General features: G+C 42.9%; 1 protein-coding gene across 1 annotated transcript in view; it reads left to right on the top strand.

Annotated features, from left to right (window-relative positions):
• Ctnna3 (catenin alpha 3) overlaps nt 1–23,248 on the top strand; it is a 1,347,523-nt gene that overhangs the window by 59,660 nt on the left and 1,264,615 nt on the right. The window contains exon 3 of the mRNA XM_041655198.1: nt 3,225–3,417. Within this exon, the coding sequence (XP_041511132.1) occupies nt 3,225–3,417 (193 nt within the window). The remainder of the gene's footprint in view (nt 1–3,224; nt 3,418–23,248) is intronic.

Below are 23,248 nucleotides of genomic sequence, written 5' to 3'. Positions count from 1 at the left end.
CCAGGTTTTGCATTCGTTATAGAAATAGCTCTCTGTACTGTAAAGGAAAATGAAGAAAGAGGAATGATTATACAGAATATGCTAAAGTGAATTTTACTGGTTGCTGGTTTTCCTTCAGAGATGAGAGACCTTTTCCAATAACACAGGCACCCCTCCTCCTGGGTGAGGCACACCTGCTGTGCTTAGTCACAGTGGCTGACAGGAGTAGGTGACAGCCCTTGGGTGAACTGAGGTCTCTTTCTGAACAGGTAAAAACGAGTCATTGGGAATGTCACTTAACGTTAGCCAATATTAAATAACTATATTGGGGTGCTTTAAAAGAAGATTTGGGTTCAAACTACATACACAAGTGAACAGCTTACAAGTCGCAATTGCATTTTTTTAAACATAAGCATAATGCTCTTATACAATGTTCCCGTTCACAATTCTCACTTCTGTGGCATTTAGTATAAAGAACAAAGCATTTCTAGGACGCTCATTTTAATTTCAAAGGTTAGGGTGTTTTGCGGGAAGCATTTGGTGCTTGGAGGATTCAACAATAGACTGTGCCGTGGGAAACTGTGCACTTAGGCCCGGTGGGAGGGAACCTTTCAGACGAGACACTGCTCCGCTTCAAACCGGAGTTTTAATATAGGCGTTAATCTAGACAAAAACTTTTTAACTCTGCAAACAGGGGCAGAGAATCTTGCCGTTTGGTGTCTGTGAAAGCCCCGGTGATCCACCAGGCTGCTTGTCATCTTCTAGGTGCCCTTCAGCTGCTGGTAAAGCATCCCAGTGTGCTGTGAACTGCCCACATCACACTCACGTGGGAGGTGGAGACTGGGGCGGGGAAGACAAGATTAGGCCTAAAGAAAGCACCTTTGACAGGGATTGTGGTGGCCAATTTTTGTACCTCCATTGTGCACAGACTAGAAAATACGCACGCAGCGTGTCTCGTTATGAATTGTGAAAGCACTGGACTGCACTTAGCCAATTTGTAGTCTAACTGGATAATGGGATTTCCCTCCTTCTTCTCACCTCCTCCCCCACTCTTTCTTTTCTTTCTGTCTGAGATAAGATCTGGACCCTCCAACTGGCTATGTAGTTGAGGATGGACTTGAACTGTTACAGGATTACAGGTGTAGGCTGCGAAGCCTGGATTATAGGTAGTCAGTTATATGGGGAAATCCACCCAGGCCATGGTACATGCCAGGCAAGCGGCTGAGTAGATAGATCTCCAGCTCCTGTTCTTATTTTCGTAGTAAGAAAACAAAGGCTTCTTCCAAGATGTTTCCCTGTTGGTCATGTATTCTGTCTGTCTGTATGCCTGCAGGCCAGAAGAGGGCACCAGACCCCATTACAGATGGTTGTGAGTCACCATGTGGTTGCTGGGAATTGAACTTAGGACCTTTGGAAGAGGAGGCAATGCTCTTAACCTCTGAGCCATCTCTCCAGCCCTCAAAACAGTTTCTTTATTAACCAACGAAAGCAACATAAAGACAGAAGGACCTCCTATACCAGCTGACCACTGTGTTGCTGGACCACATTTTCACTATCCAGTCATCTGCTAATGGGCATCTAGGTTGTCTCCAATTTCCAGCTCCTATTTACAGAGCAGCAATGAATATTGATGAGCGAGTGTCTCTGTAGTAGGACGTGGAGTCCTTTGGGGAGATGCCCAAGAGTGATAGAGCTGGATCTTGAGGTAGATAGATCTGTTCCCAGCATCCTGAGGAACTACCACACTGATTTTCATAGTCAGCCCCTTATTTTTCAATTTTATTTATTGTTAATGTGTGTGTGCGTGCATATGTATACTATGTGTGGGCACATGTGCCATGGAGTGCTTGTGGAGGCCAGAGAACAACTGCCAGGCATTAGTGTCCTCCTTCTCCTGTGGCTCCCAGGATGGAACTCTGGTCATTAGCATACTTGGCAAATACTTTTACCCACCTCACTGGCTCTGCTTACTTGTTTCTAGTCGGCAAATAAATGTGTATATTGAGGGGGTACGATGGTGATTTGATAGGTGGAAAGAGTCAGCCTTGTGGAAAGAGTCAGCCTAGCTAATTAACATAGCCTCTCACTGGCTTATCATGGGAGCTCCGGTTTCAGCAGGAGCTCCAGGTGTCCTAATTCATACACTGGATTCAAGTAATTTTTCTGCTATATAAAAGTTTTATCCCAGAATTTCTTCTGGGACCCAAGGTTTAATTAAGAAATGGAAGCAATGGATATTTCTCATAAAGTAATAGTATGAACTTTGTTTTTTAAATATATTCCCCCTTTTAAATTGAGAAGTTCATGCGCACATATAATGTGTTCTGATCAAATCTACCTCCCCATTCCCTCCTCTCCCACTTCTCCCTTATTCTCCCACCACTTCTCCTTCCCAACTTTATGTGCTCTTTCTTTTTAAAAACCCACTGAGCCCACTTAGCGATGCCTGCACATGCATGCTGGTAGGACCATCTATCGGGAGTATGGCTAGTCTCTCAGGGCCCGAGTTTCTGGAGAAAACTGACTCTCTTTCTCCCACCATCCGTCAATTGCTAATAGCTCCTCAATGAGGGTTGCAACTCCATAGCCGGTCCCCAATCCACGTTGGGGTTTTGTCCAACTCGATCTTGCACAGGCTTGTGTTTATAGTCACAGTTGCTGTAGGCAATGGCCTGTTGCGTCCAGCAAGTAATATTTCACTGTAGAGTCCACTCCCTCTGTCTTTCAATCTTACTGCCCTCGGCCTGTGAAGGTCCTTGAGCCTCTGAGAGTGGATCATGACCTTGAACGCTTTATCTTCCCACTGCTGTTTCCTGGTATCTTTCTACCTCCACCATCCCAGTGCTGGGATAGCAGATGTGCGCCACCACACCTGGTGCGAGCTGTGCTAAGGCTCGAACTTAGGATCTCATGCTTGCCAGTCAAGCACCCTATCCACTGAGCCATGTCACTAGTGTACTGTGCCCATCGTTCCACTTCTTTACTAAACACTAATCTTTCCCACACACCCAGAGTCCTCTCAGGCTTTTATCAGTAGTAAAACTTGATGGGGTCCATAACCAGGACTCTCCTTTCTAACCTTCAGTTGGGATTCTGGTGGCTGCCCTTGAAGGAATGTAACAACAGTCCCCCGAATGAGTCTTATTACTGGGACGTGATTCTGTTTCTTCTGCACTGGTATCTCTCAAGGCTGGGTTCCCCCTACCAGACGTTCAGTAAGTTCCTTGTGTTTCCTCCAATTTTAGGTTACTACACTTGTCAACTGTCCGCAGAACCCTTCCAACAGGAAAAAGGGACGCTCTAAGAGAGCCAGAGTTCTCCTGGCTTCTGTGGAGGAAGCAACTTGGAACCTGTTAGACAAGGGGGAGAAGATCGCCAAGGAAGCAAGGGCTTTAAAGGAAGAGCTCACAGCTGCACTCCAGGAAGTTCGCAGAGAGAGTGAGTATTCTGAAGGAAGGCAGGAGCAGCCTGCCTATCCTCAGGGTGTTAGCTGCTGCAGTGGATTTGTGGGTTGTGGGTGTTTTGTTTTGTTTTGCAGGCTTGAGTCTATTAGTCTTGCACACTGCTGTGAAGAGCGAGCCGTGGGAGGCAGGGTGGCTCATTAGGCAGCTCCAAGGTGGAGTCCTAGCCCTGGCTCTTCTCTGGTTACTGAGTCTCTGAATACAGCTCCCCACCTCCAACAATACTGTATTGCAGCCTCTCCATAATAACCGGAGAGGTTTAATGAAATGAGAGATGCCTTTGCCCATACACAACGAATTGTAAAGTTTTTTTTTTTAAACAGTTAGGAGACATTTCTTCTCTGATGGGCTCAGAAATTTATTTTCTACTCTTCAGTGTTTGGAAGCTTAGGTTTACCAAGCCCCCCCCCCCCCCCCCCCATTTTTGTGTAAGGCTTTGTGAAAACCACACATACTCCATGCTGTGCTTGCCTATGTTACATAATAAAAGCACATATTCTGCCTTTTGATGCCTTTTGATGCCTTTTACTATGATAACACAACAATCAACTCCTCCCCGCCCCACCTGAAGATTACAAGTCTCATCTTCAGGATATTTAAATTAAGATTTAAAAATTTTAATTTGTGCCTATGAAGGTTCATTTGTTCAGTTGCTCTTCACAGGCATACATGAAGGCCAGAGGTGGATGCTGGAGTGTCTGTCTGTCTGTGTATGTATGTATGTATGATCTATCTATCTATCATCCGTCATCTATCTATCCATCATTTATCTGTCTGTCTATCTATCTATCTATCTATCTATCTATCTATCTATCTATCTGTTTGTCTGCCTATACCTATGTATAAATGATCTATTTATTTACTTGAGACAGGGTCTCTCACTGAATCTGTACCTTGTAGTTTTGGCTAGCTGCCTATCAAGCCCACGGGAACTGCCTGTCTCAGCCTTCCAGTGCTAGGGTGATAGATTGCATTGCTACATCCAAGGTATTTTTTCCCTTTTCACGTGGGTGCTAGGGATCATAATTCAGGTCCTCATGTTTGCTCTGGAACCACTATATCCATGGATCCATTTTCTAGTCCTGAAAGATATCTTAAAAAGAACTATTTGATGATTTTATGTTTATTACTTTTGCGGAAACTATTTTGGGAGGGAAAACAAACTAGAACTTTTTTGTTCAACTTCATAAAAAATGTCTAAGTTGTTTAAATGTTTTTCTCCCCTAAACCCTAGTACAATTTTAAAAAAATCAGAAATAGCCGGATATGGTGGTACTGTGACTTCAGTACTCAGGAGGCTGTGGTTGAAGGATGGCAAGTTCTTGGCCAGCCTGAGCTATCTCGTGGACACCCTTGGCACGTGTGTGTGTGCATGAGAGAGAGAGAGAGAGAGAGAGAGAGAGAGAGAGAGAGGATTTCATAATAAAATAAACATAACAGCCAGTCAACTTTAAACCAAATACAGATCTAGGGGATTATGTTTATATTGTAATTTTTGGTTTCGTACCTCTTAAAGTCAATTCTGTTGTGTACATCTGAGGTGCACAGCACAGTGTCATGGGATTCATGCTGCGAACAGTTTCTACAGTGGGGTACAGGGGTGCAGACCTCCTCTCACATGATTAATCCCCACCTTTTGGTGACAAAACACTTAACGCCCTGGTTCAAGATGGTTCCTTACTCGGCCTCACTGCAGCCCCACCGTTCATTAGAGCCCCAGCTCCACTCTCCCCCCTTTGACCCCTTCTGCCCTTCACCGTCCCCCATCCCCTCACTGCCCCCATCTTCTCACCCTGTCATGGTAATCACTGTATTTGGCTTTTCTTCCATTTTTTCCTTTTAAAATTACATTTGTTAATTATTGTTGTATGTGCATGTGGAGTGTCTATGTGCATGCGTGCATGTGTATGTGTGTATGCACACAGCCATGTGTGTGCGACCCAGGGGACACCTTTTGGGGGGTTGGGTCTTGTCTTCCACTGTGGGATCTGGGACTCTAACTCGGGTGAAGGCATGCAGGACAACCCGTTTTTACCTGCTGAGCTGTGGCACTGGAACTCTGGGGCACGCTTATTTCACTTAGCAAACATCCTCCGTTTTTAGGCTGTGGCAAATGACAGGACTGCTTCTTTTAGAACAAAGATGAATTGAAGCCACATCTTATATTTCAGTTTCTTTATCCACCCTCCTATCAGTAAAAAGGAAATTCTCAGAGAAGTCGAGGTTTTAGGGTTGTGCAGTAAACGATGCATGGTTTTCTATTATAGCATGGAATATATATATATATATATATATATAATATATATATATCTGTATATATGCATGCCTTATGTGGCACATACAACAGACACACTTGCTGAAGTGCTTTACTCTGATTCTTTTGACAAATGGAAGGGAGCCACTACCCCTTTAGGGAGGGAGGGAAGCATGGACTAGCACGTTTCTGGAATCCAAGGAATGCCCACTCTATGGAAAGCCGAAAGCCACAGTGAGGACATTGTGCCCCCATCTTAGAAGGAATGTTAGCTCCATGGTGGAGCCGAAACAATGAAGAATGGATTACGATCTAACTGACTTGGTGTGACGCTGGAAGCATATTTTAAACAGCCTCTGCCCTCTTTTATTAAATGGCCCTTGTCTAGTGGCATATGAAGGGCTAATGAAAAGCAACCAGTCACTGTGTGAGGTGTTGGGAAAAGTGAAAACAGGATTAGGAGTGGAGGGTGATTTTATTGATGTGGTTATTGACTTATTTACAAGAAGACCTTTGAGAGTGGCTCATAAAATTAACAGAGACCTAGAGTAGTTTTAGTCTAATTATGAGATTCTGTCCTTCCCTGTTTTATTGCCTTCAGTGGATTTACTTATGAGTCGAAAGTGATAAAAAGGAGAACATCTGTGTTCCCTGGAGAGTGTGCCTGCAGAAGGTGGAACAAGGATAGTACAGGACGCAGATGAAGAAAGGGGATACATGGAGGGAGATGCAGCCAAAAGGTCCACGAGGCCGAGACTGCTCCCAGTCCCTCTTCATCTTACACCGTAAGATGTAGATGTACATGTACTTGTACATCTGGACACAAGCAAGGAACTAAATCTGAAATTTTATTCAAATAGTTTCTAGATTATTTACAGACTGACATAGATATTAGCTAAGAACTTACCTGTATCGTGCATACTCCCTTTGAATAGAAACGACTTCCCTGCACTCTGCAGATCTTGCGTCTAAGCCACATACATAATTGTTACTTAGTGGTTTGTTGAAGAATAGAATATATTCATAAAGGTACATACTCTATTGGGATCTCCTCAATATATTTTCACGTTCTGCACTCAGGTTCATGTAACCTCTGTGCAGATCAAGGACTAAAATATCACTAAGGGCTGGGGGTGTGGTGGCACACCTTCAATGCCACCACTTGGGGGCAGAGGCAGAGGTCCACCTGCCTCTGCTTCTCTGCCTCTGGTGTCCATTGTGAGTTCTGGGCCAGAGGCAGATGGATCTCTGTGAGTTTGAGTTCTGCCTGGTCTACATTATGAGCTCTGGGACAGTCAAGCGTACATAGTGCCCTGTTTCAAAACAAGCAAGCAAGCAAGGGTGCTGGATGCTGCTACAGAGGACCTACATTCAAATTCCAGTACCAACATGACAGCTCACAACCTTCTGTTTCTACAGTTCTAGGGGATTGTGCCTTCTCCTGCCCTCTGTTGGTACTTCATTCATGTGGTGCATGTGCACATTGAGACCCACAGGTCCACATAAATATATAAAAAGGACATTAAAGAACAGAACAAAAACAACAAAGGAACATTGCTAAAATCCCATAAGTAGCCCTTATGCCTCAATCAGTAACTATACTCTCACAAACAAAATATCACCACAAATGTTCTTAATCTTAATGAATCAAACTTTTTGGCTTGCCTCTTTATGTATAGATTTTTTTTTAAAGATTTTATTTATTTATTAAGTATACAGTGTTCTGCCAGAAGAGGGCACCAGATCCCATTATAGATGGTTGTGAGCCACCATGTGGTTGCTGGGAATTGAACTCAGGACCTCTGGAAGAGCAGCCAGTGCTATTAACCTCTGAGTCATCTCTTCAGCCCCCTGTAGATTTTTTTTTTATGTCTGTAAAAACTTGTTTAAGAGTACTCTCTAAAGTTACCATTTAGAGCATATATACAACAATTGCCTTAGCCACCTTGTTTTTTAACTGTGCTATCTGACCACATGGATTTTTTTTTGTTTTGGTTTTTCGAGACAGGGTTTCTCTGTGGTTTTGGAGCCTGTCCTGGAACTAGCTCTTGTAGACCAGGCTGGTCTCGAACTCACAGAGATCCGCCTGCCTCTTGACCACATGGATTCTGTTTCTACTGACTGATATTGCTTTATTGATGGGGGAGTGTCATATATCAATCTGTTGATTTCATTGGTTAAGCAATAAAGAAACTGCTAGGCCCATTTGATAGGCCCACCCTTAGGTGGGCGGAGTAAACAGAACGGAAGGCTGGGAGAAAGAAGCTGAGTCAGGGAGTTGCCATGATTCTCCCACTCCAGGCAGATGCAGGTTAAGATCATTCCTGGTAAGCCAGCTCTTGGGCTACATAGATTATTAGAAATGGGCTAGTCCAGGTGCGAGAGTTAGCCGAGAAAAGGCTAGATATAATGGGCCAAGCGGTAATTAAAAGAATACAATTTGTGTGTTGTTATTTCAGGCATAAACTAGCCGGTGGCGGGAGCTGGGTGGCAGAATGCAGCCCCACAGCTCCCACAACACTTTATGTCTGAGAAAAACCTTTTTTTCTGTCTGTGAATAGTGGTTTTGATTATCCACACCTGGCAGTCTGCTGAGTCCACTGAGGTTCTGTATTCTTCTATCTTACCCCAGAGACTGTTAAGTTTTGCTTCAGCGAATGGTTGATAACTAAGCAGACACCAGAGGGTTCGTTTAACCTTTTAAAAAGGTTAAGTCTGTTTAATTTCCCCATCAGTCTTACAGAGGACTCTTAGTCTTTGGGATATAGTCTTCAGTTTCATAGTATGGGTTCTGAGGCACTTAAAAGGATTATTTGATGTGTTGACCAAAACTATTTAGCACAGAGGCCACTGTTCCTGAAAAGAGTACAACTAATAGACTAGTACAGCCTCTTGAAAAGTTTATTTATACTTATATTTGTACTTGCTGGGCCTGTGGCATTGCCCAGTGCATGCTGTGGAGTTTTAGGGAAACTCATGTGAGGTTTTAAAGTTCTGTCTATCTGTAGTTTTCTCTTCCACGAGATTTTTTTTTCACCTTCAGAAGAAATGCCACATGATGGTATCTCTCAGCGCGAATTAGATTTTCTCTGGCTTCTGCTTGCTTTCCATCATTACCATGTGACCTCCATGGCTGCTATTTTCTTTGTTGTAGTAATAATTGGAGCGGCGGGGCTGCGTCTCCAGCACCCCGGCCGCCTGGCTAGCTTATGCCCCGAAATAACAACACACAAACTGTATTCATTCAAACACTGCTTGGCCCTTTAGCTCTAGCCCTTACTGGCTAATTCTGATATCCCGATCAACCCATCTCTAATAATCTGTGAGCACTGGTCTTACCGGGAAGATTCTAGCCTACGTCCATCCTGGGTCGGAGCTTCATGGCGTGTGTCTGCCCGGGAGCGGGGCATGGCGTCTCTTCTGAGGCGTCTGCTCCTGAGAAGAGAGCTGTTGAGTCTTAGCTCACTTCTTCTTCCTCCCAGCATTCTGTTCTGTTTACTCCTCCCACCTATGTTTTAACCAATGAGGGCCAGCCAAGCAGTTTCTTTATTTTTTTAACCAATGAACTTCCTCCATCACTTTGTTATCTGTGAAAACAACAGTTTAACATGTTTTACTCCATCACTTTCAGACCGAGAAGCAGCCTCCTTCGCCTTGATGTTTTAATTCTGTGCATATGGCTTTAAGTTGGAAATGAGTTCTTTTTGGCAAGTTGCTTCTTTACCCTCTGGACTGCATGGCATCTGTTGAGGATCTAGCCACCAGTCTTACTGCTACCCTCTTTTAACTTTATGAACTTCCCCCCTCTGTCTCATTTTAAAAATTACTTTTCAGCTGGGCAGTGGTGGCATACGCCTTTATTCCCAGCACTTGGGAGGCAGAGGCAGGTGGATCTCTGTGAGTTCGAGGTCAGCCTGGTCTTACAAGAGCTAGTTCCAGGACAGGCTCCAAAGCTACAGAGAAACCCTGTCTTGAAAAAAACCAAAAATATAAAAAAATGATTTCTCTTTTTCTTTCAGCAATACTATTAGAATCTACTTTGACTTGGTTTTCTTGGTGTTTATCCTGTTAGAAGTTTCTGGCACTTTCAGTACCACCTGTGTCCCGGTCCCGGTGTCCGTGTGTTGGTGTGTGTGGGTGGAGGCTGGAGGAGGATGTTAGATCCCCTGGAGCTGCAGCGGTGGATGTTGTGAACTGTCATGTAGATGACGGAAATCAAACCAGGTTCTCTCTGCATGAGTCAAAGTGCCACTGAGACATCTCTCCAGCTCCAAGAGAATAAATACATGATGTATTCATAGGCATTCAGCACCAGATGCTATTCTTAGTTACCGGGTTCTTAATTTTCTCTTCTTCTTTTTTTTTTTTTTTTTTAGTTACTGAGTTCTAAAAGCGACACTTTCCCCTATTGCATAGAAATCTAGAATGACACATGATGTGCTGTGGAGGTTGAGATAACCTGTGCTAACTCACCTTGCTTGAGAAGCTCCTTGGAGGCATGCATTGTCTCTCAGAATCAATTTTAAAGACAAATAGCAAACAGAGATACTGTTTATTTTTGCTAATGATCTAGGCGCAGTAGAGGAAACTGTTAAAATTGTTCACACAAGACCACAGCTCTCTCTTTATGTTTTTAATTATAAAGAATGAGTTCTTTATCCCATAAAACAGCCGAAAGTAATATTAATTAGGGTAAAATAGTTTTTATACAAACATTAACTTCCTTATTGTAACAATAGCATAGTTTTAGTGGTGAAATAAAGTGAATATAAAAGAATTGGTTTCTTAATGTAAAGGGAAGTAACTAAGCTGAGATTTCAAGAGTGTTTGGGGAAAGAGGAAGGTTCAGCTCTTTTGTATACAGTCCACACACGCCAGCATGCCTGCTTACATGGAGAATAGCACCAACCTTGTCTCCCTCTGCAAATGCTTTAGTGTGAATTATCTGGACATGGAATGTACAGCCTCATGTAGTCGTGTCTACCAGAGCCAGCAACTGCATACAGGTACTACTGACTTCATGTTCATGTGTGAGATGGGAGGGGACCTGCAGATGCACAGGCTTCATGTTCATATGTGAGATGGGAGAGGACCTGCAGATGTGCAGGTTTCTTGTTCATGTGTGAGATGGGAGGGGACCTGCAGATGTGCAGGCTTCTTGTTCATGTGTGAGATGGGAGGGGACCTGCAGATGTGAAGGCTTCTTGTTCATGTGTGAGATGGGAGAGGACCTGCAGATGCACAGGCTTCATGTTCATGTGTGAGATGGGAGAGGACCTGCAGATGTGCAGGCTTCATGTTCATGTGTGAGGTGGGACCTGCAAATGTATTGGATGCCCTGCCACTGCTGAAAGACTTCCTATCCAATTTTACTTATGGGCATCTACTAAAGTGGTCACAAACCAGTTGGAGGGATGCTGAGATTAGCGAGGAGCTTTTGCATTCATCTCTCCTAGATATAGATGGTGGCATCTTACACTAGAAGAAATGTTTTGCTCTCCAATGTGCTTATTTGAGAATTTCCCAGAGGCGAATGTATAGAACTTTGGTTTAGAGCCATAGTGCATGGCTCAGGACTATTTCTGGCAGACCCTTCCCTGTGGTAGAAATTAGGAGCTTGTTCTTGGTGGGAAGTAATCTACCTTCTCCAAAATGTACATTCTCTGGCCTGGTGAGGGGACTCAGGAGGGGGCTTGCCGTCAAGCCCAATGGCATGAATTTGATCCTTGGGACTCACATGGCAGGAGGAGAGAATTGACTCCCAAAAGTTGTCCTCCGACCTCTATTGGCCTGCCATAGCATGGAGGTGCCCCCCCCCCCACAGTGATATAATGTAATGACAATAAAAACAGATACTCCTTGTATTTCTCATGTACAAAATATAAGTATTTGGGTTATATTTTCCTTAGAAATTAATGGGTATTTTTAATCAATTCAAAGTAATTGAATATTGGTGAAATAGGGTATATATTTCAGTACATTTATACATGTAATGTATAATGTTTAGGTCAGGGTAATTTGTATGCCCACAATCTCAGGCATAGATCTATTTTTTTCAGTTCAGAATATTCAAAATTTTACTAGATTTTGAAATCTTGCTAATATTTTAAAATGTTCAATTAATTATCACCTCTATATATCTTCCTGTGCTATAGACTATTAGAAATTATTTTATCCATTCAGCTGTACCCTTGTATTCAAGGTTTATTTTCTATTCATCTTTCCATATTTCCTCAATTTTCCATCTCCATGATTTCTAAAGCCTCAGGTCTATAGATTTATTTCTCATCAGGAATTAGAAATCCAGAGTTTCCATCATTCATAACTGTGGAATAAAATGATTGCTTCTAGAAATGGGAGAATGGTACCTTGGAGATGCACTTAGTCTGCTCATCAGTGTATGGGACACATGCTTTACCTACAAATGTCACTGTAAAGTTCCCAGGGTGTGTCTCTTTCTCCTCCTCCTCCTCCTCCTTCTCCTCCTTTTTCCTCTTCTTTCTCTTCCTTCCTCTTTTTTTGAGACAAGGTTTCTCTGTGTAGCCCTGGCTGTCCTGAAACTCACTCTGTAGACCAGGCTGGCCTCAAACCTGTAGAGATCCACCTGACTCTGCCTCCCCAAGTACTGAATTAAAGGTGTGTGCCACACTGCTCAGCACTCTGGATCTCTTAAAATGTTCCTTATTGCCTCTTCAATTTTTCAATGCATGTTTAAAAAATTGTATTATTATTTGTTTTATGTGTTTGAGTGTTTTGCCTAACTGTATAGGTATAAGCCAAATGCATGCCTAGTATCCACGAAAGCCAGAAGAGGGCCCTGGAACTTCTGGGACTGGGGTTACAGTTGTGAACCACCAAGTTGGTCAGCGCTCTTAACCACCAAGTCGTCTCTCTAGAATCTCAATGAATGTTTTGAGGAAGGAAGTAAATAATGCCTTAATGAATCACTGGTATCCATTCTGTATCACCTGTATTAAATAAGTTTGAAATTCAATTATATTAAATATTCATTGTAAAGGAAGGTAGCAGCTCGGCTTTAATGAACCATTCCTGAATGGTCAGCTCCATCTACTCTGCTTAAGCATGTTGCAGTTAGGGGTTTGATAAAATGTACGGTATTTGCCGCCAATTACTTAGCATTTGTCTGGGTTCAGAAGCAATAGCCGCTGCCCGCATGATTTCCATTTATTGATGCGTTGATATCGCATGCCTCTGACTGTTGCTGCATCTCCAGTATTCTTAGACAAACAGCAAATCACAAATATAGCAGTCTTCTCACTAAATCCTGAGATTCAGTAAAACTCTTCACTGGAGGGAAAATGTTGGGGGCTGGCAGACCCCTAGCCCCTTGACTTTCTTTGCCTGCCTCGACCTTTTGTCTGCTGGAGAGAACTGAGCACGAGACCCCCGCCTGCAGCTGCTCTGAGCACGAGACCCCCGCCTGCAGCTGGTCTGAGCACGAGACCCCCGCCTGCAGCTGGTCTGAGCACGAGACCCCCTGCCTGCAGCTGGTCTGAGCACGAGACCCCCGCCTGCAGCTGGTCTGAGCACGAGATCCCCGCCTGCAGCTGGTCTGAGCACGAGACCCCCGCCTGCAGCTGGTCTGAGCACGAGACCCCCGCCTGCAGCTGGTCTGAGCACGAGACCCCCGCCTGCAGCTGCTCTGAGCACGAGACCCCCGCCTGCAGCTGCTCTGAGCACGAGACCCCCGCCTGCAGCTGCTCTGAGCACGAGACCCTGTAGCTGCCCTGAGCCTGATGAGTCTGCAGCTGAAAGATCCCAAGAGCTGGGCGTGGCTAAGGATCCCTATATAAGCTTCCCCTGAGCCGGATAAAGTTGGCATTGGGACTTGGGTATCGAGGATGACCCATGTCCGTGTCTCTCCCTGTGTGCCTCTGTCTACGTGTTTTTAAAGTCTCCAGCTAAGTTTCTGGCTCCGTATACTGTCTTGTGATGGCACGGGCGCTACAGGACCATTCGGCTTTTTACAGGGAAAGACAAACTCATCCTGGAACATATTTTAACAGACACACATGGCGTTCTATAGCTGGCAGAATGTTTATGGACACAGTTCCATTGGAGACGACGAACTAATTAGCTACACTGCGTGTAACCCAGTAGTTGTTGGAAAACACTCAGCATATACCCCTTAGCATCCACTTGAAAAAACGACAGTAGGCTTTGCTTACAGTGCATTTGATTCCTTGGCACCTTTTCATGTCACTCGTGATGAGGAGATGCTGGACCTATGACAGATAGACATACTGATTTGAGGAATAAGAGCACTGCCAGTTTTGGAAGTGTGAGAGATTCCGCAGGCGATCCACCATTACTCTGATGCGTAGCCAGGGGTGAGCCGTCCGACATGAAAATGTGGCCTGAGATCTCAGTCTGCAAAGCGGTGAGTCATGCACCAGCTAGGATGCTGCTCTCCTTCGTGGTCAGAGTGCAGCTGTCTTTCTCCAGTCTTTTCATAGATGCTGGTATCATGCTGAAAGTGATCCAAGCTAATGCCTACACAGCACGGGCCTGAATATTATGGACTTAGTCCATTACCACGATGGCAGGGAACACGGTGGCATGGAAGGTGGTGGAGAAGAGGTTGAGAGCTACATCCTAATCTGTGAGCAGAGAGAGAGAACTGGGCTTAGCATGGGATTTTGAAATCCCAAAGCCCACCATCAATTCTTCCAACAAGGCCACACCTTCTCTGATAAGGCATGTCTTCTAATCCTTCTAATGCTATCAAAGAGTTCCTCCCACTCCCTGGTGACTAGCATTCAGATGAAGAAGCCTATTGGGGCCCTTCTGATTCCTAGTCAACTCCTGTGACCGTGACAAATGTGCTGAGACAAACGGGGAAGAGAGGGCTTTTTTGGCTTAAGATTCTAGGCTGTGCTCGGTTACTGTGGAAAGGTCAAGGTGGGAATTTACACAGCGTATCCACCATCATGAGCGGAGAAGGCAGGCAATGGATTGCTGATTACATGCTTTCTTCTCCCTTATGTAGTTCAGGGTCCAGGTTAGGGAATAGTGCTGCCCTCGGTGGGCTGGGTCCATCAGTAACAGAGACGGTTCCTCATAGACGTGTCCATAGGTCAACCTAGATGATTCCTAGATAATAATGATGCTCTAGGTAATCCCTCATTAAGAGTCTCTTCCCAGGTAATTCTAGGCTGTGTCAAGTTGACAGTTAGAATTAACCAGTATAACCAGGAATAAAAGTCTCAAGAATATATCTATTCTTGACTATTCCCATTTCTTCAGTTTCAAAGACATTTTTTTTTAATTCTTTGAAAGTTATCTGGTTCCTAGCCTTTCCCCTTCCCTGAAATTACTCTACTATGACTCTAGAGTGATATTTTGCCATGTGCTCATTCCTCTTCTCCTTCACTGGTTCTGTCTTGACATGTGTTAGTTTGCGTCCACCTGATGACAGGCAATAACTCACTGAACAACTCCACTTCCTGTTTCTCTGTTCTCCTCTTGAACTCACGTCCTCACTGTACCTTGTCTGTTCTGGTGCATGGACGATTTATCGTTTAATATAATTTACGTCGGCACACTTTAAACTCTGTTTACTGTATCAAGACTTTCCCTACCTTCTCTCTAGGACATTCTACATTGTGTTCTCCACCTCCTCCCTCGCTTTCCTCATTGACTCCTCCCTATCGTTTCCTTGTATGTTTTCCTCAAACATTAGTTTTAGGAAGGCTCCATCTTCTCATTTCCTTGAGGAGCTTTTTCATTTTTATGGGCTTTATTCTAACTACAACGCTGACAACTTCTAGCGCTCATGGAAAGCCCTACTGCCAAACTCTGCCGGGTTCTTTTTGTCAGTACTCTGGTAATTTTGCAGCTCAGTTCCATAGTGCATCCTTCTTGGGAATATTTGATGTGCAGCACAAGAACCCAAACCCTGGTCCTCAAATGAAACTTCCTATCTAGGAAATTCTAGGTTGCGTCAAGCTGACAGTAAAAACCAACTGGCACAGGCTCGGTGAATCCAGGCATGCTACGGCTCTCTGTATCAAGAAGACATTGTTTCTTAACATTTTCCCCTAACTGCTGGCTCTTACATTTTTTTCTTACTTCTTCTTCTGGAACATTCTTTGATCCTTGGATGGAATGATATAGGTATCCCGTTTAGGGCTGAGCATTCCCCAAGTACTTATTCTCCATACTTTGACCAATTATGAATCTCTGCATTAACTGCTGCTTGCCATATTAATGATTAATTTTTGACCATTTATTTTCTTATTTTGAGGCAGAATCTTGCTATTACTATTACTAGTAAGATAGTCCATGAGCTTATGTGGACAATCCTTCTTCCTCAGTTTCTGAGTGCTGGGTTTATAGGCATAAGCCACAACCATGACTCTTTGTTTTTGTAAGCACTAATACTCGCAAACGTGCTGATCATTAATTTTTAATATTGTATATATGGCTTGCGTTACATTTCTTATTGAATACTGCTCTGCTAATTACCAGCTGTGCCTGACCCCAGATGAGAGTAGACAGATGCGTGGGACCAGAGCTGTCTCCTTTAGAGACAGGAAGGCAGCCTTGGCTGTGCTTGAGTTCATAGTCTTTGGCTACCAACACTGGTATCCTATACTTCACCTGGAAGCATAATTTCTAGGTGAAATATAGTTTTGAATCCTTTGTATTCTTTCATACATTTGATCATGTGCTGTATTGAATTTTGCTGAGATCGACAATATAGTTAATAAGGTCTCAATGGATAGGAGTTACCAAGCTCTATTGATTTCCTATGTTCTATTACTTAGGGGCCTGCGTGTGGGGGGCATTAACAGAAGCAACACCATTTTGTTTATCTGTTTTAATGCTTGTTTCTGAATTAACTACACGGTAGACAACTATCAATAGTTTTGATTTCTGTGGAGAGAGCTTTATGTATTATGAATCCCAAGGGGAATTTTATTGTTCAAAGCTACGATGCTTTCACGCTTGGGAGCTGGCAATGCACAGGCAGTGATAAATTGAGATACAGTCAGTTTACTGGGAGTCGAGGAAATGGAAAAGACCCAATATAATATAATATAATACTCAGAGCCAGAGATAAAAGATTTTTCTCTTTCCCCCAATTTGTATGTGTGCATTTTGGACAGAAAAAAACCGTGTATTTCTTTTCCTGGGAAGGGGGTTGATAAGGCTCCAGGAAAATGGAAAAGACAACACTCCAGAGCTTCTGTCTTCTCACCTCCCCTCTGAGATCAGGCTATGAGACAGAACGGGCTCACCTTTCCTGTCTTATATATGAGAGCTGAAGGAGAGGCCCTAGATTCAGTGTCTCAGAACTCCTAAAAGTCAGGCAAAAATGTTTAAGAACAAAAAGGACAAAGAAGGAATATTACATTATGGATTAAAGAAAGTCGTGTGTTAGAGAGGAAATTCTAATGTCAGGTTTCTTCCTCCCTGCCTCCATCACGTCTTTCCTCTTTCCCTCCTTTCTTCAACCTTCTCTTTCCTGGACATTTAATATAATAGTCTATAAATGTTTATTGTCCTCTGATTTCATCAAAAAGCAAAAGTTCTGATCTCTTCCCGTTATGAGATTAAAGTAATAGAAATTAATTTTAGAGTATTCAGTTAGAGTAGTTATAGGAACAAATGAGCTTCAGATGTCATAGAATCTTTAAATGCACAAGTATAAGAAAGCACAGACTAGGGGAATGGTCAGAATGAAAAGATCTGGTGATTGTTCAAAAGATGTTGAACTTGGTTCTAAGAGTAAAACATGCACATCATTACTGTAGAGCAGCCTGCGATGGAAGACAGCGTCTCCTGCACTTCTTGCGGCTTTCGTTCCAGCATCACGAGGGGAAGCTTCATTGCCCCAGCCTCCTCTCGGAGGAAGCCCCTTCCACCTTTTATCTCCTCATGGTTATTCTGTAACTTTGTGTGCTGATAACACTTCCCCTTGACTGGTCAACACAGAGGTCCTTTTATATTTACTCTTTTCTGACATAGGAGTTTCATTCATAAGTATACGTCTATATCTCACCTGATCTTGATTTTATTTTCTGATGATGCATTGCTTTTAGATTTACAATTGTCTCTGTTGCATATGCTGTCATTTCTAGGCAAGGTCCCTACTCTGATTTATAGTAAGAACAGAACCCACTCCATTCCTACTCTTCCCTCTTGGATCCCATTATTCCCGTCTCACTATATTCGTTTTGCTAAGGATACGCAGTAAGAATGAAGTTATCTGCTTTCGCTCATCAGTTGATAGTGATAGTTGAACAGCAGCACATGACGTTCATGCTGTCATGGCTCTCATATCTTATTTGCTGCATGGTAATGTACTGCATTAAGACTGCCTTCAGTACCAAGTGTTGCAACCTCAGGCTAATCAAGAGAAAGAGTCCGTGGGTGAGGTCAAATGCATTTTCTCTTTCAATTCTTAACATCATGTTACTTTTAGGGCTGGAGAGATAGCCCAGTAGTTAAAGGCACTGACGGGCTCTTTCAGAGAATCCAGGTTGAATTCCCAGCTCCCTCATGACGGCTCAGAACCATATGTAACTCCAGTTCCAGGGGATCTGGTGCACCCTTCTGCTCTCTGTGGGCACTGCAGATACATGGTACACAGGTATTGATGTGTGCCATCCCCAAAGGCATACCACATCCCTTATTTAACATCTTTTTTTCTTTTCAGCAGTCTCCCTCTTTCTTACCATAAGACAGCATTGGTGCTCTCTTTCAGGATATGAAGAGCTTTACTCTGGCATTTGGTAGCACCTTCCTTTCTCCTCAGATAATCTCCTACATATGTTGGGGAAAAAAGCCCCCAAATGACTTGAGGAAAGTGATGAGCCTCCCCTGGAACAGGGAGCACAGTGTTCCACACATAGGAACTCAACCAGTTACCTTGGCTTTCAGATCTGTCACTGGGCTCTGTCTTCTCTCTCCCGGCAGTTCCCGGACAAGGCCCCTTACACTCCTGCAGACAGAGACTCATGCCACGTTCCTCACGCTGCAGCTTTCCCTTCTTGTCTTCATCTCTCAACACCGTCCTGTCAGAGTTCCATCTCCTGGCTCCATATTAAATCTTATAACACTGATTTCTTTTTTGCAGTTTTGTATTTTCATGTGAGTGAAGTCTGTAGAAATAGGTGGTTGAATAAGAACGTTCAGAGTGTTATCCTGAAAGACCACCCGCAGGCTGGAATGGCCATGGCAAAGATGAAGTCAGCAGTTAAAAGGCATTGCAAATAGTTCACTGAGGTCAGAGGTTGAGTTAGATGGAATTAAATAACTTAAATACTCACTTATTTAATGTTGGAACTACCCTTGAAAAGACTGCATTAGATAAGCTAGGAGTCAGGACAGCTGCTAAGATTTCACACAGCTAATAACTATTATAAGCTTAATTGTTGCAAGGCATAGAATTTCTGGGCAGGTGTCTGTACAAAGTGAACAGTTTTCTCCTTTGTATTTCTAGATTAATGTTAATTCTTTTCTTTAATAATTACATGGAGCTGGAGAGACAGCTCAGTGGTTAAGAGAATGTGTTTTTGAAGAAGATCTAGGTTTGGTTCCCCACACCCACGTTTGGTGGTTTGACTACTTGGGACTCCAGGTCCAGGGAATCTGGTGCCCTCTTCTGGCTCCATGAGCACACACACACTCACGTGGCACACACATAGACAAGCAGATACACATAAGACACATAAATTGCATTGTGTGTGTGTGGAAGTCAGAGGACAGTTTATGAGAGCTGAGCCTCTCTTTCCACCACGTGGGTCTTGGGAATTGAATTTAGGTTGTCAGGATTGGAAGCAAGTGTCTTTACCCACTGAGCCATCTTGCTGGACCTAATGCTATTCTTAAGCATGGGACTCATTTGCTATAGGTAAATAGATGAATTATCTCAAGTATCTGGGAAGTCACTTAACTGTTCCGAATGGCCATGTCAAACATAACAAGAAGAGGCACGATTGAGTGGTTAATCACTCCCCTTCTCTTCCCTCTCATGATTGTTACATCAAAAGCTCTTCAATGAATGACAGGCTGTGAATAATTTCTAAGCATAGAGAGCTGCCTTGCCCCCATACAACGCCACACCTTCTCAAAAGCACTTTGAGATCCTTGGTGTGTGCACGTCCTCCCATCTGTTGTGTGTTTTGGGACTGCAGAGTTGAATTTCTAGAGGACATTCTTCCTTCTCAAGGTTTCAGTACCTTTCCCAGGATACTCTAGTAGTAGGAAATGGGTCTCTTAACATTCAAGTCACTGCTATTTCTCTCACACTAACAAGAGACATTTGGGCTAGAGACTCTCTAAATAGTTGTTATATTTTAAAAAGACTATAAAACGTCTAGATTTAGCTCTTTACCCGTCACGTTCCTATAGAACCACAGCTTGTTAACCCATCCCAACAGAACCATTAAGAGAGAGGCTGATTTGACTTCAAAATACTAGTTAGACCAATTGTTAGTGTAACTCGTAAGATTAAAATTGATCACACAAGACAGTATAAAATACGAATCTGAGGCACACTCTTTGGGCTTGGTTCTAAAGGATTATTAGGAGGCTGTGCATCTGTGGTCTGAAGGGTCATTGTGGAGGGAAAGGAGTTGGTGAACTCAATGCATGCTCTTTACAGCTGATTGGGTTTTGTTTTTTTATTTTTATCTCACCCATGTACACTCTGCTTTAAGATCAGTTCCAAATCTGAAATTATGATCGAGTGACAGAACCAGAAGTTGCAGCAGTATTCTGTGTCAGTGAGTTTTAGGTTCACAGAACAAGTGAGGAATCTGGAAGCAAAAAGGATAGTTACTAAGGAAACAACAAAGAAAGAAAATTATTTTGTTACAAACTATTAAAAAATAGTTTTCAGGAGGCTCAGACTAGTCTCACTCTCACTCTATAGCTGAGGCTGGCCTTGCATTCCTGAGGCTCCTGGTTCTACCTCCCAAGTGCTGGGATTCTCTGGGAGCCACTGTGTCTGGCCCAGACGGAGTTTTACATGAAAATTATAAACGTTACTCTAAACTTGAAAGGTTCTAAGTGTCATACCAAAACCAACTTGAAGAAACCCATGAAAGTTTCTCCGGCCAGCCATGAGGATACTCAGATCTTCCAGGGTCTACAATAACACGAGTCTTTGAACGGCTAGAGTGGAGTCTTGCATGTTCTTAGCCTTTCTCTATGCTCACATGTTATCGTAGTTTATATTTCTGTTGTCCTTTTCTTTTCAGCACTGGAGGCTTTCGAGGAGACTTAGTATTTGAACATCCATTCTCCTTACCTAAGGCTCACAGTCTGTAATGCTGACCCCAAAGAAGGATCTGGGGGCTCTAAATCCCTTTACTACCCATGAAAAATTCCGTTGCCTGCTTTTTTTGATCAAGATTTTTGACTTGTCCTTTTTCCCCTTAGGTTTGCCATTTACCCAGTTCAGTAAATACCAGTTTCAGCCATGCTGGGAAAGAGGCATTTGAGAGTGAAGGTCACTATTGATAGGCCGCTGGCTAGGAACAGTCGAATCTCTGAAATGATGTGCGGATAACAAGTTTCATAATAAATTGAGAAAGGAGGTCCTGTCGCAGCTCCACAGCTAAGGAATTGTTCTAGAAGTCTCATGGGAATAGCTTTGATTTTGACATAATAAATCTTCACGTGAAAAGGATAGAATATTAATGTGATATGGAGAATACCTTTGACTTTTAAGAACTCTATGCGTATCTAAGACTTTTCTCTGGGGATAAAATGTTTCATTTGTTTTCATTGTACTGTTACTATAATCTTTGTATTTGCTTGATGATTTTGACACAGAAAAACATGGTGTGAGTTTCTATGGACTTTCTATAAAGTTGGTGAACTGGCTAGGTGAGCTGGAGATTGAATTAGTTCTCCACTACTATGCTTTGAAAAGAGAACAAAGTAATAATCCATTTTGGAATTATAATGGGAGAATTATTAGAGACGGTTTAATTAGTTTCAACTGTTCAAATTTTTTAGTTTAGCTAATGGTATTCTTTGCAGGCTATCCAGGGATCTCCCTGTTTGCCCACTCTGCGTGCTCATTCATTACTGTATCTTTTTAACTTAGAGGTTTATTTATTTATGTATTTTGTGTATTTGAGTCTTCTATCTGCATGTAGGCCTGCATAGCAGAAGAGGGCTCCAAATCCCATTATAGATAGTTATGAGTGGCCATGTGGGTGCTGGGACTTGAACTCAGGTCCTCTGGAAAAGAAGCCAGTGCTCTTAACCACTAAGTCATCTCTCCAGCCCCACTATTTTTTTAAAAAAAGATTTATTGACATTTAAACATTTATTTCTATGCATTTGTGAGGATACATTTATGTGACTCAAGTTGCCAGCGGAGGGCAGAAGAGGATTCCCTGGAGCTGTTGCAGCACTGTGAGTCACCTAGTGTGGGTGCTGGGAAACTAACTTGAATCCTCGGCAAGAGCAGCACACTCTGAAACACTGAGTCATCTCTCCAGCGCCTGCTCATGCCTTCTGTTGTAGTGCTGTACACCAGAGACCTCCACCAGCACCCTTCAGTCAACCTTTCAATAATCTTGAGTTTCCCCAATCCCTAACCATGGGAAGAAACTAGTAACAACGTACACACTGCCTTTCTCCTGCTTCCTCCTAGGAGTTGTTCCTGTGTGTAACAGTTACTACAGCGATCACTTCCAGTACACACAGATACCCCGTCTCTCTTGTTTCTCTTGCTGTGTTCTTCGGTCTTCAATGTCTTGATACTGACTACTACTAAATGTGTACCAATCAAACAATCTTGATGGAAGACCTTACTAAAACCTTAATATAAATGTAATTTTACTTTAATAATTTAGATTGTATTAACATTAGAAAATCTATTTATGTGCTTATTAGCCATTTGTATTTCTTCTCTAAAATGCCCATTTAGGGCCTTTGCCTATTTATAAGTTGGATTAGAACTGGAGAGTAAGCTCAACAGTTAAGAGCAGTTGCTGCTTTTGCAGAGGATCCGGGTTCAAGTCCCAACAACCACAAAGTGGCTCATAGCTGTGTGTAACTCTAGTGCCAGGGAATATGATTCCCTCTCTGTCTTCTTGAGCACCAAGTTCTCATATAATACACATACATACATGCAAGTAAAACACTCATACAGATAAAAAATAATAAATAAACTTAGAAGTTGGTTTATCTTTTTATTATTAAGTTACAAGCTTTAAACTAGAGTTTTTCTCATTTAATTCAGTTATGATATTTCCTGAGTAACACTTACATGGTGGACACTGACTTCTGGCCTCCTCCACAACAGGGGGCTAGTTAACGGAGGCTTGCAAATTAACACAAGTTTTCTACCGTCCGAAAAGTCAGGGTCATTGAATTTATTTTCCTACCTTGAGAATCACCTGAGAGGATGAACTTGGGAGCTTTGTTAGCACTCTTGATGTGTGTGTCAGATTCTTGGCAAACTTACCTTTGTTTACAACCATATGCCATCAGAATTGAAGGCGGAAGCATGAAATGTTGACATGCTTGATCTTAGGTCCATCAGTTGGATTCCACATCTAGA

This window comes from Microtus oregoni, unplaced genomic scaffold, assembly GCF_018167655.1.
Source record: "Microtus oregoni isolate MIOR12 unplaced genomic scaffold, Mior012 000007F_ref0000211, whole genome shotgun sequence".
NCBI lineage: Eukaryota > Metazoa > Chordata > Mammalia > Rodentia > Cricetidae > Microtus > Microtus oregoni.
The sequence above is the reverse complement of the archived record's forward strand: the minus strand, read 5'-3'. Positions and strand labels throughout refer to the sequence as shown.